The 15,099-nt window shown below is 41.4% G+C and overlaps 1 protein-coding gene across 2 annotated transcripts in view; it reads right to left on the minus strand.

Moving 5' to 3' along the window:
* Window positions 1–15,099, minus strand: part of ABCC3 (ATP binding cassette subfamily C member 3) — a 113,971-nt gene that overhangs the window by 20,995 nt on the left and 77,877 nt on the right. For both annotated transcript variants that reach the window (XM_083148143.1, XM_083148142.1), the window contains exons 14-23: window positions 13,079–13,166; window positions 12,161–12,227; window positions 10,680–10,806; window positions 8,893–9,069; window positions 4,955–5,122; window positions 4,537–4,720; window positions 4,126–4,231; window positions 3,891–4,038; window positions 1,965–2,172; window positions 1,562–1,872 (exon numbers count right to left, since the gene is read on the minus strand). In XM_083148143.1, coding sequence (XP_083004269.1) covers window positions 1,562–1,872; window positions 1,965–2,172; window positions 3,891–4,038; window positions 4,126–4,231; window positions 4,537–4,720; window positions 4,955–5,122; window positions 8,893–9,069; window positions 10,680–10,806; window positions 12,161–12,227; window positions 13,079–13,166 — 1,584 coding nt within the window. The remainder of the gene's footprint in view (window positions 1–1,561; window positions 1,873–1,964; window positions 2,173–3,890; window positions 4,039–4,125; window positions 4,232–4,536; window positions 4,721–4,954; window positions 5,123–8,892; window positions 9,070–10,679; window positions 10,807–12,160; window positions 12,228–13,078; window positions 13,167–15,099) is intronic.

Raw genomic sequence — 15,099 nt, forward strand, 5'->3', positions numbered from 1 at the left:
TATAAAATGCTGCTATTGTCTGAGTACATGTGATCAATCCTGGAGTTACGTGAGAATGGTCACAGTAATACAAAACATTTCAGGAGCTGGATTGCCCATTTGAGTCATAGCTAACAAGAACAGAGCTGCATATGACATGGACAATACAATGATGTGGGAGGGAAATAAAGGTAAGCAATAATCCAACATCAAAATTGAACCAAAATACAGTTGCTGGATTAAGCGTACCTCTAAATGAGACAAAATACAACTTGAGTAATATAATGTTGTACTTCGCTCCTGGTAGGTGATGGTGCTGCTGTATCTGGGGTTGTCCTAAACCCCTGAGTCTATGTATTATACTCTGGGTATGATAAGGATGTAGGAAAATAAAGAAAGAGAGAGCGGCGAGGGTTAAGAATAGATGGTGTTGTAAGTATAAGAGCAGGAGGGCAAGGGGGATGGTGAATGTAAAGGTAATCGGGTGGTGGATTACCTCCCGACATCAGGATTCCGAGGGTCAGTAAACGGACGTTGGAATCCCCACTGCTAAAAGCCAGAGAATAGGAGTCCGGATTTACAGGGGTTATTCTCCCTCATGGGATAAGCGGTATGAAGTTTAACTCTAGTGGTTTACCACTGGAGTAGAACACTTATCACAGGTCTTCTTATTCCCCTTTGGACGGTGGTGGTTGCTGCCAACCACAGTGCATGCTTACTTGGTGTGATGTTGGCGTGTTACTACCTCTTGTGGGGATGATCATTGGTGGCAAGGGCTAGGATCCTGCCTGCATTACTGGTTGCCACAGACCCCAACCAGGAAGTTACAATGGCGACTACACACCACAAAGGGGAACAAGGAGACCTGTGCTAAGTCTTCTACACCAGCGGGACGCCGCTAGATTACAACACCAAACCGCTTATATCACCTCTTGAACCAACTTGTTCCCAGGCTGTTAAAGTGTTTTATGAACTGACTATACTACACATTTCCAATATAGATGATCTTCTGTTATACACCTCTGACTACATCAACAACTGTAGAGGTGGTATACTCTCCTAGATTAGGTACTTTATTTCAGAAGGGTTCCCTAAAAGACCACCTGGATCCCTACAAAAATGGGCACCTCTATTAAGTGGGAGTATACCAACCTGGAGTGTATACAGGGTAATCTCACTTAAGAATAACCTGATAAGAACACTGACTCCTATATATCTTTTCAGTCTCAAGCATTTTATAATAAAAGGTTCAGCTTTATCCAGTTCTATGTCCTTTGTACATAGGAATACTAATATTAACACAGTCATCCTTGCTTTACCTTTCCCTTCATCCTTCCCCCTCCCTGATCTGATCCCTACAACACCTCCCCATACTCTATACTTAACACTCTCCGTCCCCTCTCCCCCCCCCCCTGACATCTGTAACATACCCAGAGTTGTGCTGTGTCATCTTTTTGTATAGTATAAAATACAACTTGTTTGACAAAACAATAAACCCCCGAGAACTGGATCATCTTGTTTACAAAGTGCCATAGTAGCAGGCAGAGAGATGTACTGTACTACTAAGGAGACCGCTACTTACCTGTACAAATACGTAGATAAAGGCTAGAGGTATTATAACCACAGCAAACAGTGGTGTGCTAGCTACTATCACAATCATGGTTGAGATGGATGTGAAAAAGGTAGCCAGGAACATAAGGATGGTAGGTGGTATTACTTCATCAATCACGTAAATGTCTTTGGAAAACCGATTGATAATACGACCAATAGGAGTGGTGTCATAGAATGACTGTGGTGTGTGCATCTTATTGTCCAGAAGTGAAAAGTGCAACTTGCGGGCTGCACCAATCCCAGCCATTGCTAGCGTAAATGAGGATGCCATTACTAAGACACCTGTAAGACAATAGATCACATTGGGTTAATAGCATTCATAAATTACAATGCAAACATTTGTCATTGTTTATATTTTCTCAGCATCTTCTCACCTTGCAATAATCCCAGTGCTGCATAAACTCCAAGCCGCCTATCTGTATTCTCCCTCGTTCTATTTTCTGAAGGCTCATTTGTCCAATCACTGAGCCAAATATTGGCCCCGATCGCAGAAGCGTTTTGACAGCAGTACAGGAAACAAATGAACAATGACACCGCAATGCCAACTGCATTAATATATTGCCAGAATACTGTCATTTTTACCTAAAAAAATAGAAACCATTGTTAGAAGTGTTCACACATACCGCTATTTCAGCCCGGATAGCATGCCTGTGAATTCCCAATGGGCAGAGTTCAGGTACAGTGAAATCCTTGTGAATTAATATGTCCCCCGACAGAAATAAAACCCGCCTTGTGTAAATTTGTGAGCGAATTGCGAATCGCAATCCACCCTTAAATCCATACGCAATTCTAGAACCATCCAATGGTTTTTGCAGTCTGTGCAAATGTGAGTAGGTCTGACCCTACCCTTAGTCTGCAACAGGCTAGATAACTTAGGGGGTTATTCTAGTTCACTCTTTCTGACAAAATCCTTCTTAGATGGACAAAACCATGTGCACTGCAGGGGGCAGATGTAAAATGTGCAGAGAGAATTAAATTTGGGTGAGTTATTTTGTTTCTGTGCAGGGTAAATAATGGCTGCTTTATTTTTACACTGCAATATAGATCTCACTTTGAAGTAAAACCCCACCCAAATCTAATTCTCTATGCACAAGTTACATCTGCCCCACCTGCAGTGCACATGGTTTTGTCTATCTAAGAAGGATTTTGTCAGAAAGAGTGAACTAGAATAAGGCCCTTAGTCCTGAGGCTGCTCCTCTGACCCCTGCCACACGCCATGACCATCTCTGTCTGCTTACATCCTGCTATCAAGCAACCTCCCACTTACTGGCACATCATGTATCTGTCTGTCTCCCCTTCCTACTAGATTGTAAGCTCTGTTGAATTGTGTATTGAATTGTGTATTGAATTGTGGCATTCATTGTACCTGGATTTTTGTTATTCATTTACTGTAATGTTAAGTCTGTCTCCCTGTACTGTTCCTTTGTACAGCGCTGCAAAACACTCATGGCGTCTTATAAATAAAATTATAATAATAATAATGGCTGATAATAATAATAATGACCCTTCCCAAAAATGTCTGGGCACGTCTTTTTCTGACACTCCAAGACAAAGGCCGGTTACCACCCCCAAATTCCGGCTTCTACTCAGTCAACCTCCGGTTGCTTTGCATTTATGATCCATAAGCAATTTCTGATGCTATTTGGCCTTGCACATGCGCAAAGTGTAAAGGTGGCCATACATCAGAAAGATATTGTGCCCAATCATACAATCTCAATTGATTGTAAGATGGATTGTATGCAGATTGTGTGCACATCTTGTGTACACAATCATACAATCCATCATAAGATGGATTGTATGACTGATTGTATGATGGATTGTATGCAGATTGTGTGCACATCTTGTGTACACAATCATGCAGCAGATGGATTGTATGACTGATTGTATGATGGATTGTGTGTAGATCGTGTGTCCAAAAACCACCAAGGACTGCCGGGGATTTCAAGGGAAATTGTACACAATCATGAGCACAATCGATCTTAAGATCGATCTTTCTGATGTATGGCCAGCTTAAGATACACATGCGCAGTCATTCCATAATCACTCATTTGCAAATTTATAGATCAGGGATTACTTCTGAATCAGACCCTATATTCAACTATTCAACTATGTAAAACAAAAAATAATGATGATATTATTTTTCACTATGTTCTAAAAACAATAGTCTGCAATCATTTTCATGACACAAATTGTATTGAGTAAATTCTAACATAAGGGAAACCATGAGCTCCGCAGATGATGACCATGGTACGCAAACCCTGGCACGCATATAACCGACACATGTCAGTAAATGAGCGTACCCTGCCTGTCTCTGCTGTTTCAGTTTGTATGAGTTTGTCCATTGGAGGCTTCTTTCCTGGCACATCTGACATCTTCCTTTCACAGACCTTCCTGCGTGTTGACATTGCGTGAGATGGTTCTGTATCTGATGAGAGAACACTAATTTGCCTGAGGAGGGAAAAAACATCATTTAGTTTTTTTCATCAGCATATTATCAGGTTGGTCCCTTTGTAAATTATACAAGATATTCTTTACCTAATGAACTTTTTGCGGGCCTCATTAGCTACTGGCTCATTATCAACTAGATCTGTGTGGTTACTCAGTGTCTCCTCTGCCAGTACAACTTCTTCCTCATCTAGTACTGGAAATAAGATGTAAGACATGAGAAAAGGATAAAATGGCACTGTTTGAAGTAAAATATATACTGTAGTGGCTGCTTATTTTTGTCACATCGCCTCGGCATCATGCGAGGGGATGTGTATAAGAACACATCCCCCCACATGCCCCAGCTAGCAGGAGAAATCATTCCATAGTTACTGACGTTCAATAAAGTTTTCTGAGATGCAGAAATGACACTGGCAACACAATTTTTTTATCTTGAGAATGTTCATAGTGTTTGGATAGAAACCGATTCTTTATCAGGTGCCTATAAGAGTAAATACTTACTGGTCAATTCTTCCTCTTGCACATCATCATCATTGGCGTAGTTCCGCAGAAATTCAGCAAAAGCTCCATTTTGCTTTAAAAGTTCCTGATAAGAGCCCGTTTCTGACACCTTACCGTCCACAAAAACAACAATATGATCGACTTGGGGCAAGAAACTGATACCATGTGTGACCAAGAGCCGTGTCTGGAAGGAACATTGAGATGAGTTCAACATCGAGGCTTCTCTCTCATTTTTTAGGCATGAGAACATACAGTGGGATAGCATGGCAACCGCAAGAGTTGTGTATACATCTTGTACGCGGAATATGTTTGTATATATACAGTATATGGTCAGTTGCTTGTTTTTGAGACATGCATATATCAGTAGCTGTTACTTCAAAGATGCATTTTAAGAGGATATACAAACAACAATACTTACTTTCCCTCTAAGCAAGCCGTCGGGGCCAATTACATTGTCAAAAATGTGTTTGGCAACATGAGCATCCACAGCAGAGAGAGGATCGTCCAGTAGGTAGACATCTGAGTTACTATACACTGCACGGGCAAGACTGACTCTCTGCTTCTGACCCCCTGACAGATTGATGCCCTGCAATGTGAACAGAAAGGATGTTTTGAATAATTGTCACATAATTTACTATTGTATATACATTTGCAGTGGCATTTGTTCGTCCCAGTTGCCCAGAGGCAAGATAAATACAGTATTGGTGCCCCCCCTCCCCCCCCCCACCTTATAGAAATATATATATATATATACTGTATATATATATATATATATATATATATATATATATATATATATATATACCACCTACTACGCTGATCATCTCAGTAGCTATTCAACATGGGCAGAACTGGATAGAATTTATAGAACTTTATAACTTAATGGAACTAAATGGAAAAATAAACTACATTGAAAAAATTGATCAGGGCTGAGCTATGCGTCCATGGAGACGCAGAAGCCAACCACGCTAACCGCCTCTGTAGCGCTGGGACAGCGCTATAGAAGCTGGTAGCAGTGCTGGCTCACCCTGCTGTCAGTGCGGGGTGAGCTGGCTCTGGAGGAGGGAGGGCAGCACTGGACCCTGGGTTGGTAAGTATATTGGTGTAAAATTGAGGTGTGTGTTTGTGTGTGTAATAAAGTTCTACTTTATTTTAACATTCTTTTTACAGGTGGAATACGCGTCCCGGCGGGCCCATTAATGCCCCGCATGCTGGGACTTGTGGTTCGCCAAGTCCCAGCATGCAGGGGAGGCCTGCTGGCACTTGTAGTTCACCTGTATAAAGCAATGTTATGAATGAGTGTTTTAACCGTATCAGGCTGGCGTCCAAAGCCCTGGGATGCCGGTGACAGCCGCGGGTTTCAGCTCTGGACGGGTGAAGCCTTGGGGGAAGACACCCCATTATTGGGGGGGGGGGTCCCCACTTCCCCAGGTACTCCGTCCAAGGCTGACCAGCCACGGTGCTTTTGGTTTGGCCGGGGGACCTTATGTAAAAAGTGTCCCCCGGCTGTGGCATGACATCGTGGGCTGTTGGAGCCCGGTGCTGGTTTCAAAATACGGTGGACCCCCAAATTTTTTGTCCCAGGTCCGGCTCAATGAGCCTGGGGCTGGTTATGCTCGGGAGGGGGGGACTTCATGCCATTTTTTTAAAACACAAATTCGCACATTTTCACAAACTCGCACATTTTCACGACTAAAAATCGCACATTTTCATGACTAAAAATCGCACATTATTGCACTTAATCGCACTTTTTCCCTGAAATACGCAGCTCCTTAAATATGCGAATTTGAAGCAAAAAAAGCAATTTTAAAAAGTGCGATAATGGGCGATTTTGAAAAGTTACTAAAACTCTCATCCTATTAAATGTCACCCCGATTGTCAGATTGGGCTAGTTGGAACAAAAACTTGGTAATATCTGAGACAGTTTTTGGCAGTTTTCCAGCATTTCAAAGCAAATGGTCATCAGTCTTTTGCTCTCATCCATTATCAGGATTTTGTTCCAACCAGCCCAATCGATCTGTAGATGTTTGGCCAGCTTTATTCTGGTCACGGATCAGAACATTCAAACGGCGTAAGTGCAGGGTCACGGGGTTCGAGGCCATGGCGAACAAACTGTTTGCCGGGTGCAAGCAGCCAAGGCTGTGCCCATGGGAACACCCTGCCTTTCTTGGGCATTCCCATGTAAACGCTGGGCATTCCCACGGTAATCAGGTTGTGACATCGGTGGCGGTGACATCACCGGATGGTCGGCGACCATGGAATGATGTGAGTGTTCACCCACAGGCTGCAAATGGATGTTTATGTTAAACATCCATTCACAGGCCCTGCGTGTGAACACATGCTGCGAAGTTGGGGGACGGGTTCTTGTGGAATCAACCAGAATAACCCCAAATATTCCCTGCCACATGTACAAGCACACACATTCACTCTTGGGTTAATTGTTCTTGTTGGGAGCCAATTAACCTACCAGTATATTTTTGGAGGAAACCCACGCAAGCATGTGGAGAATATACAAACTCCGAACAGTTAGCAGTTTGTGGGAATCAAACCATGACTGTGAGGCAGAAATGCTAACCATTTACACTGTACATTTTGCCCATAGCAACCACATTGTCAGTTTTTAATGCAGAGGAAATAAGCATGTCACTAGTTGCTATTAGTAACATCTGATATTCCTTTTGCAGCAGATTTCACATATGTCACTTATGCTGTTTTTACTTTCTAAAATAAACACAGATTGGGCAATATTGGGATGGCTGATAGGCAATGTCCAGGATGACAGTCTGTAGGTCGGAAACATAAGGTCCACATGCACAAGATCGATATTTAAAAAAGGTTTGACATGAAAAGTCGAAACATGATTAGGAGGAGATCTTCACATTTTATTTTTCTTACTTTTTCATACAATCCACGTGGACTCTGATTGGGAATAGTAAAGTGTATCCCAAGTGAGAGACCTGTCCTGAGCATGTCCAGCCATGTAAGAATGGATAGTACACTAATTTGGGGTCCATGTGCTCAGGTGTCGACAAAAACACCAAAAAGAAAGGAAAAACTTATTTTGACATTTTGCTTGTGTTGAAATTTTTGCAAACCCGACCTTGTTCATGACTTTTCGTCAACATTGACCTTTTGGTGTCGACCCATGGACCTGTGGCCCTCCAGATGTTGTGGAACTACATGTCCCAGCATGCCCTGAGGTTTTTTTCATGCACTAGAAAAAAAATGTGGCAATGCACGTTGAAGCATGTTATTTCACAACATCTGGAGGGCCACAGGTTGAAGACCCATGCTCTAGACCTAGGGTAGCCAACCCTAGTCCTCGAGAGCTACCAACAGTGCATGTTTTGCAGGTCTCCTCACAGAATCACAAGTGAGCTAATTAGCTCCATCTGTGTATCTTTTAAAATGTGTCAGTGATTAATGAGTGCAGCAGCTAGGTTGTCTGTAAAATGTGAACTGGTAGCTCTCGAGGGCTAGGGTTGGCTACCACTGCTCTAAACAATGTCACACCCAGATTGGGCATGCAGACTTGATATATATATATATATATATATATATATATATACACACATATATTAAAGGCACTCAATGTTCCTTGAAGACAACTTGCCCGGGTGCTGGAGTGGTCGGAGGACATCCGAAATATAACAGAGTATAGGCAGCAGCACTCACGGGACTAACAGCAAAGCAATCAATAAGGCTCAGACACGGAGGTCTCTTAAGCTTAAGAGACCTCCGTGTCTGAGCCTTATTGATTGCTTTGCCATACCTCCCAACATGACCCTCTCCAGGAGGGACACAATGCTCTGTTCCTGGACTTCCCTCTTAATTTATGGATTGCCTTCACCTGTGTGGGACTGGTTAATTGAAAGGAAAGGTGTTTTACCACAGGTGATGGTAATCATACATTAAGTGGAAAGTCCAGGAACAGAGCATTGTGTCCCTCCTGGAGAGGGTCATGTTGGGAGCAGTGCTTTGCTGTTAGTCCCCTGACTGCTGCTGCCTATACTCTGTTATATATATATATATATATATATATATATATATATATATATATATATATATATATATATATATATATATATATATATATATATATATATATATTGCTTACTGTATTATTATAGACCAAAAATTATGTTATGCATAATATTAAAATATAATTAGGATATGTATTTACATTTTTATAAATCTATATATATCTTTAGGTAAATTTGAGAGGACTAGAAATCTATGAGATAAGAGACAAGTGCATTGTTTTGGCCAAATAACTGAAAGACCACATATTATGTACAGTTTAAGGTAAAGTATTTGACCATCAGTACACTACCCCAAGTAGAAATTTGACTCTACCTTTTCCCCGATTTCTGTTTGGTCTCCCCCAGGTAGCACCTCCAGGTCAGTCAGTAAAGCGCAGGCTTCCAAAACTTTGTGGTAGTTTTTCTCATTTCCTATCTTACCAAACAAGATGTTATCCTTGAGAGTCGAGTTCTGTATCCATGCCTGTTGCGGAACGTATGCAACGGACCCCTTGAAATGACAAACATAAAAGTTCTAGAATAGTTTCCTTTATCAGATACAGTATGCTTGAGTTTTAGAAGCAAAAAATATTGTAAAACAAAGTACTCCTTGCCAATACACCACATATGTACAAAAAAAAAAAATTCTGCTTACATTTCAATATTTTTCTCTTATACTGTACAAGGCAAATAAATGTCTTCCCTTCTGAAACCCTCCTGCTTCTTCTATCAATTTACCAATAGCCTAGTAATGAATACAGGCCCATAAAAGTAAAGTACTGTAGACCCAAGTTCAGTCTCTACAGCACAAAAGGATATAACAGTAATTACAAACAAATCCCCTTTTATCCTTCATTAGGAGGATGCAGATGATCAGATGTCCAAAATAGCAGGGTACAATGTCTAAGGATTCCTGGGATCCAAGGACATCAATGGTTCCACCCTTTATAGTCGATGTAAGAAAGTATTGATTTTGAAATACAGCACAGTGCAAAAGACTCCTCTGAGTTTTTAAATTTACTAAGTACACAAATGGTGGGCCAGGAAACACAGCTATCTGAGATGGTGACTTCTAAGGGAGGAAGCACTGAGGAGCCAGAGTAAGGCATGCTAAATGAGTTCACTATATTGTATAAGATTAAGGTTCCATGGCAACAAATGGAGAATGCAAGGGCTTCTGAACAAGGCCCTCTCCTTGTAGATAAATATTGGTGATTGGAGAAGTTAGAAAACACAGACAATGTATCACCATAGGAATGGAGCTTGTGGAATGGTAGGAATTAACAGCCCCACCAACTCTAGAATCAGAGACACTATTATTGGATTAGGTAAGCCCCTGCAATATTGCTGTTCATCTGAACGGCATGGAAGCTTGTGTATGCTAAGAAGGCACTGAGAATGGTTTTATAACTGACAAATGGGACTGACCCCTTCATCTCTGCTAAATAAGAACCTTCTGGAGTCAGTCAGATGGTGCTCAAAAGAGCACACCTTGAATGGCTTCCAGGGTAGAGACTGGTCATCATCATACATCAACAGTACAATACTGTCTAATGATATAGTCCTGAAAAACAACAGTTGGATTATCACGTAGTGAAGTAGCTTCAGTAACACTATGGAAGTCGGTGGAACAAGAGATGACTTTGGTCTGTTGATTAATCTAGCCATTCATAAGATCTTGTGGAAAAGTTTGCCTGGTTGAGATACTACAGATCCAGTTCCTAAAATGTACCTTCACCAGTAAACTGAAAATATATAAGATGTACAAATTACAACAGCAAGACCATGATCTTAATGAAAGTCTGCACCAATAGTTTGCTGGTTTAATTTAACATAGTTTGCTGGTAGCATTGGTGCAATGTTCTGCTTGTTGTATTTGGATTCATGATTACTTGGAAAATGATAGAGAATAAATATTTTCATTTCAACGTTTAACAAATTAACTATGGTCAACATACATAAAGGAGGTTTTCACTTCACTTCTCAAATAATAAATCCACACATGTAATAAATCCCACTGTTGTCAACAGTACTAAATTAATTGGGGGTAAGAAAGTGCCAATATCTTATGTAAACTAGTTATATATTATTAGACTACAGTTAGATAAGAGTACTACCAACCCGCACTGAGACCTCTCCTTCCAGTTTCTCCATTTCCCCAAGAAGAGCTGACACCAGAGATGACTTTCCACATCCAACATGTCCAACAATGGCAACCAGAGATCCAGAGGGGACCAGCAAATTGATACTGAAAACGGAACACATGTTTAGAATATTATTCTCTTCTTAAACTCTGCACAAGATGTCCAAGCTACAGTATGTACGATTCCAATGTAAACAACAAGGAAATCTGTTTCTAAAGGCTTTTGCTGCCTACTTATCAAGGTTATCAGCCTGACCGCAAAATATAAATTGGTATGTTAAGTAATATGTTATCATTGCGAGAACCGGCAATAACGAATGTTAATTCACAAGGAAAAATATTTGAGCATAATAAGTAGACACCTATGACTTAATAATTGAGTCTAGCCTAATGACAGTATTGAGTCTAGCCTGATGACAGTATATATTATAGTAGAAGTTCTAAGCCTCGAAATTACATTTGTTAGGTAGGAACCTAATGAAGTGGGAAGAGCTTCCAATGGCTTTAGTCAAACAGGAGGGAAATACTTTCCTTTGTAACACACACAGGGGAATATCTGGATAACACTGGTCTATGTGTTTTAACATTTTAGTGAAATATCTGAAAATGTTAGTTTCAATGCTTTTGCTTAAAAAGATTCCATACTATTGCTGGAACAGTGTTATACTATTTTGGTTTAGTTAGCTGGTTAGCAATGAATCCATCACTTACTGTATGTTTCTGCCTCTTATTGATATTCCAAGAGTAATGAGTTAGGGGGTATTTAATCCTGGCCGAATTTCCTGGGCAGGCAATAAATCGTCAATAATTCGCCGATCAGTATTCAATCACGCCATGCCATTTCACTTTTTTGGGGGTGCAAATTGGCATGGGCAAAAACATGGGGAAAAATGGGTACGAATTTGCCGAAAACCACTTGGATTTGCATCACATTCGGCGATCCACATGATTTTTGCCGATGCTCGATTTTTCGCCCAGGTAAGAAATCAGCATGGGAATTGAACAGAGCGAGTTAAATTCACCCAAAGAAAGGCGTAAAATGTGAAAAATCATGGTTGTGAAAATAGTTGTCAATAGATGTCAGCTGCCCGCCCATTTCCTTCCCAGCGTGCACCCATATGTAAGGTTGCTCAGAGCAACCTTACATATGCGTGCACCTTCTACATCTTTCGATAGTCATCGACCATCGAAAGATGTGGGTGGATCCCCCTGGCCTGCGAATGGATGTATGCCCTGCATACGAATCACACGTGCGGATGGGTGGTGGCAGCCAACCATTTGCAAGGCGGGGTTTGGTGGACTCGCAAGGCTGCGAATTAACCCCCACTGTATACATATCCAACTTTTCCTCATTTTAACTGCTTAAAATATACCACATAATCAATTAAGACAAATATGTATAGAATGTCAAGTGGTAATTCATGCAGTATAATGCCACATTATGTTATAATGCTCTTACTTCTGTAGAATTGGTTCACTGCTTTGTGCCCATGTGAATATACCGTTCTGTATTGTGATGGCATTACCTGTCAATGATAAAAAAAATAAAAATAATCATTATGTAAGCCAAAAAAAAATAGTATATTCTTAGCACTGTATAAAAAATATTTTCAAATATTGGCATAAAATATTTCACTGGTTCTAGTTAAAGGAAGTAGCACTAGGAGGCATTTTATATTTCATATGTTCATTAGAGCACTAGCTAACTATAACAGTGGTTGCCAATCTGTGGCTCTTAAATATATTTCTAAGCTGCAGATGCTCTGGAACCACAGCAACAACATGGATCGTGTACTGGTGTTGCCATAGACTACGACTATCAGCAGCAGGAGTAGGAAAAAGCTTCCATAAGGAGGTGGTTGATGGAATGGAAGAGTGGTAGGTGATTGGCATGAGAGGAGTGTGGATTGCAGGAGTGGGGTGGTGCAGAGACACAAAGCAAACACTGCAGAGCTAGCTGACAGCATGTCAGGACAGCACAAGGGACCTCTGGCTGGTTTAATGCCCAGTTTGTTTGTGTTAGGATATTTTGATCTTCATACCACCTTACCAAGGAAGCTTTACATGTTTTTAATAAATGATCTTGTATAAAAGTTTAATGTGTGGTCTTAATGTACTTTATCTACTGTATTATGTAAATGTTTTTGGCAGGGCCCTTGTGTATAATAAGTTATATTGCACCCTTTTCTATAACTTAATATGGATATTAGAGATCACCATGACAACCCTTAATTTGTATATATCCCTGGCTTGCTTTTTCTTGCCTTTATAGGAAATGCCTTGATGAATGATAATATTCTTACAATTGCCTTATATGTATGTAAAAGTAGTGAACTCTATGTAAAGAAAAAATATCCATTAATTGTTATGAACTTACCAGGTATTGTTTTATCTCTATTCACTGCGCTCGGGTCTAACTCGTCATTGGCCAAGAAATTCTGGATCCTTTTAATGGAAACACTGGCCTGATATTAAAGCAATGACATCATGTGTCACAAATCACATAATATTTGCATAAACATTCTTATCTATAATCAAGTAAAAAATATAAATACACATAGGGGCAGATGTACTAAGCCTGTGAGAGGGATAAAGGGAAGAGAGATAAACTACAAACTAATTAGCTCTAACTATAGAGCTGAAACCTGGAACATGGAGGTTAGGAACTGATTGGTCAATACTTTATCTCTCTCCACTTTATCACTCTCCGAGGCTTAGAACATCTACCCCATCATCAATTATTGGGTTGTGGATTCCATGGCCTGTGAAAATTATTAGGTACATTTCTCAGGATATTTCCCCGAAGTGTGCTTTTAATACCTGCGCCATTCATTAAGAAATGGCAAATAGCTGATACTGCAAATTAATTCTGCATTATGCAACATATTTGAAGAATACCAAAAAAGAGGCAAATAAGCAGCACAATATAGAAAGCTGTTAGTGGCCATAAGCAAAGTAATCGAGGTAGTTGAATGGTGTCAAGGGTTTTTGGATCTTTTATAAATGATGGAAAGGTGATAGCCAGCAAGTGTATTTTTAGCAAATAACAGTGTTTATAGCATTTTGTGATACATTGTTAGAGATGTGCAGGTTCGGATTTACTTGGATTTACTCGGATCTCAGAACAGGATCTTATTGGCTATCAACCGTCACATGTTTTGGCTCAAAAACATGTCACAAACAGGGGTGTCAAACTCAAATTCATCGGGGGCCGCATCAGCAGTTTGGTCACCCTCAAAGGGCCGGTTGTATCTGTAGGTCCCCCTGTATAATTATAATGCCATGACACCACAGGCTGCTCCCGAATGCCATGACACCACAGGCTGCTCCCCCTGTATAATAATAATGCCACAACACCACAGACTGCTCCCCCTGTATAATATAATAAAAGTAATGCCATGACACATAAATGATTATACAGGAGGAGCAGCCTGTGGTGTCATGGCATTATTATTATTATACACGGGGACACCTCAGGAAACAGCAGATATATATATATTTTTTTATTGTGAGTGTGATCCTCATCCTCACTTACTGTTTCTCCGTCTGTCCTGCAGCTGCTGCGGCTTCCAGCTTTTCTTCACTGCTTGCTGCGGCCACACTGTCCCCGACTCCCGGTCCAGCTTCCCTGCCTGCTCCTACTTCTCTACAGACGCATGGTCGGGCGGCGTCATCGTCATGACGTCCCCACCCAGTGTCTGTCACTGCCGGGCATCAGAGGGAACAGGCGGCCGGGCCCTCCTCCACGTAGCCGTGGAGGCCGGCGGCCATGTTTCTGTAGCCGCATACATATGTGCCTACAGGAACATGGCCGCCGACAGTGGAGGAACAGGTAAGGCGGCCGCGGTGGGGTGGGTGAGAGGAGGTGGCCTAGGCAGGAGCTGGGACACACTGCCCTGCGTGCTATCTCCTCGCGCGGGCCACATGACGAGGTCTGGCGGGCCAGATTTGGCCCGCGGGCCTTGTGTTTGACACCCGTGGCCTATAAGATCCCGTTCTGAGATCCGAGTAAATCCAGGTTAATTCGGACCTGCACATCTCTATACATTATAGAGATTTTTAAGTTTGTACAGTATATACAGTAAAAGTTGGTATAAAGGACTCCCATCTGCAAATTCAAAAAGCCCTTTTTTAATCAATGCAACCCCTCAGCAGGTGGTGTAACCTGTGTAAGAGTACTGTTGCATTGGGGCCCAGACTACCTCCAACACCTACTTCCCCTGCTTCACACTCCGAAGTGGACACACATCACGTGGCAAGTCTGCGCCACATTCCCCCATTTTATGGTCAGCCTTCAATGGAAAGGGGAGAAATCTGTGTCAGAAGTGATGGTCACATGAAGGGACATTTTAAGAAAGAAGAGGGCCTGTATGCAGCCTCCGTTGTGCCACCCCCCTT

Source organism: Crinia signifera, chromosome 6, assembly GCF_055691185.1.
Source record: "Crinia signifera chromosome 6, ASM5569118v1, whole genome shotgun sequence".
NCBI classification, from domain to species: Eukaryota; Metazoa; Chordata; class Amphibia; order Anura; family Myobatrachidae; genus Crinia; species Crinia signifera.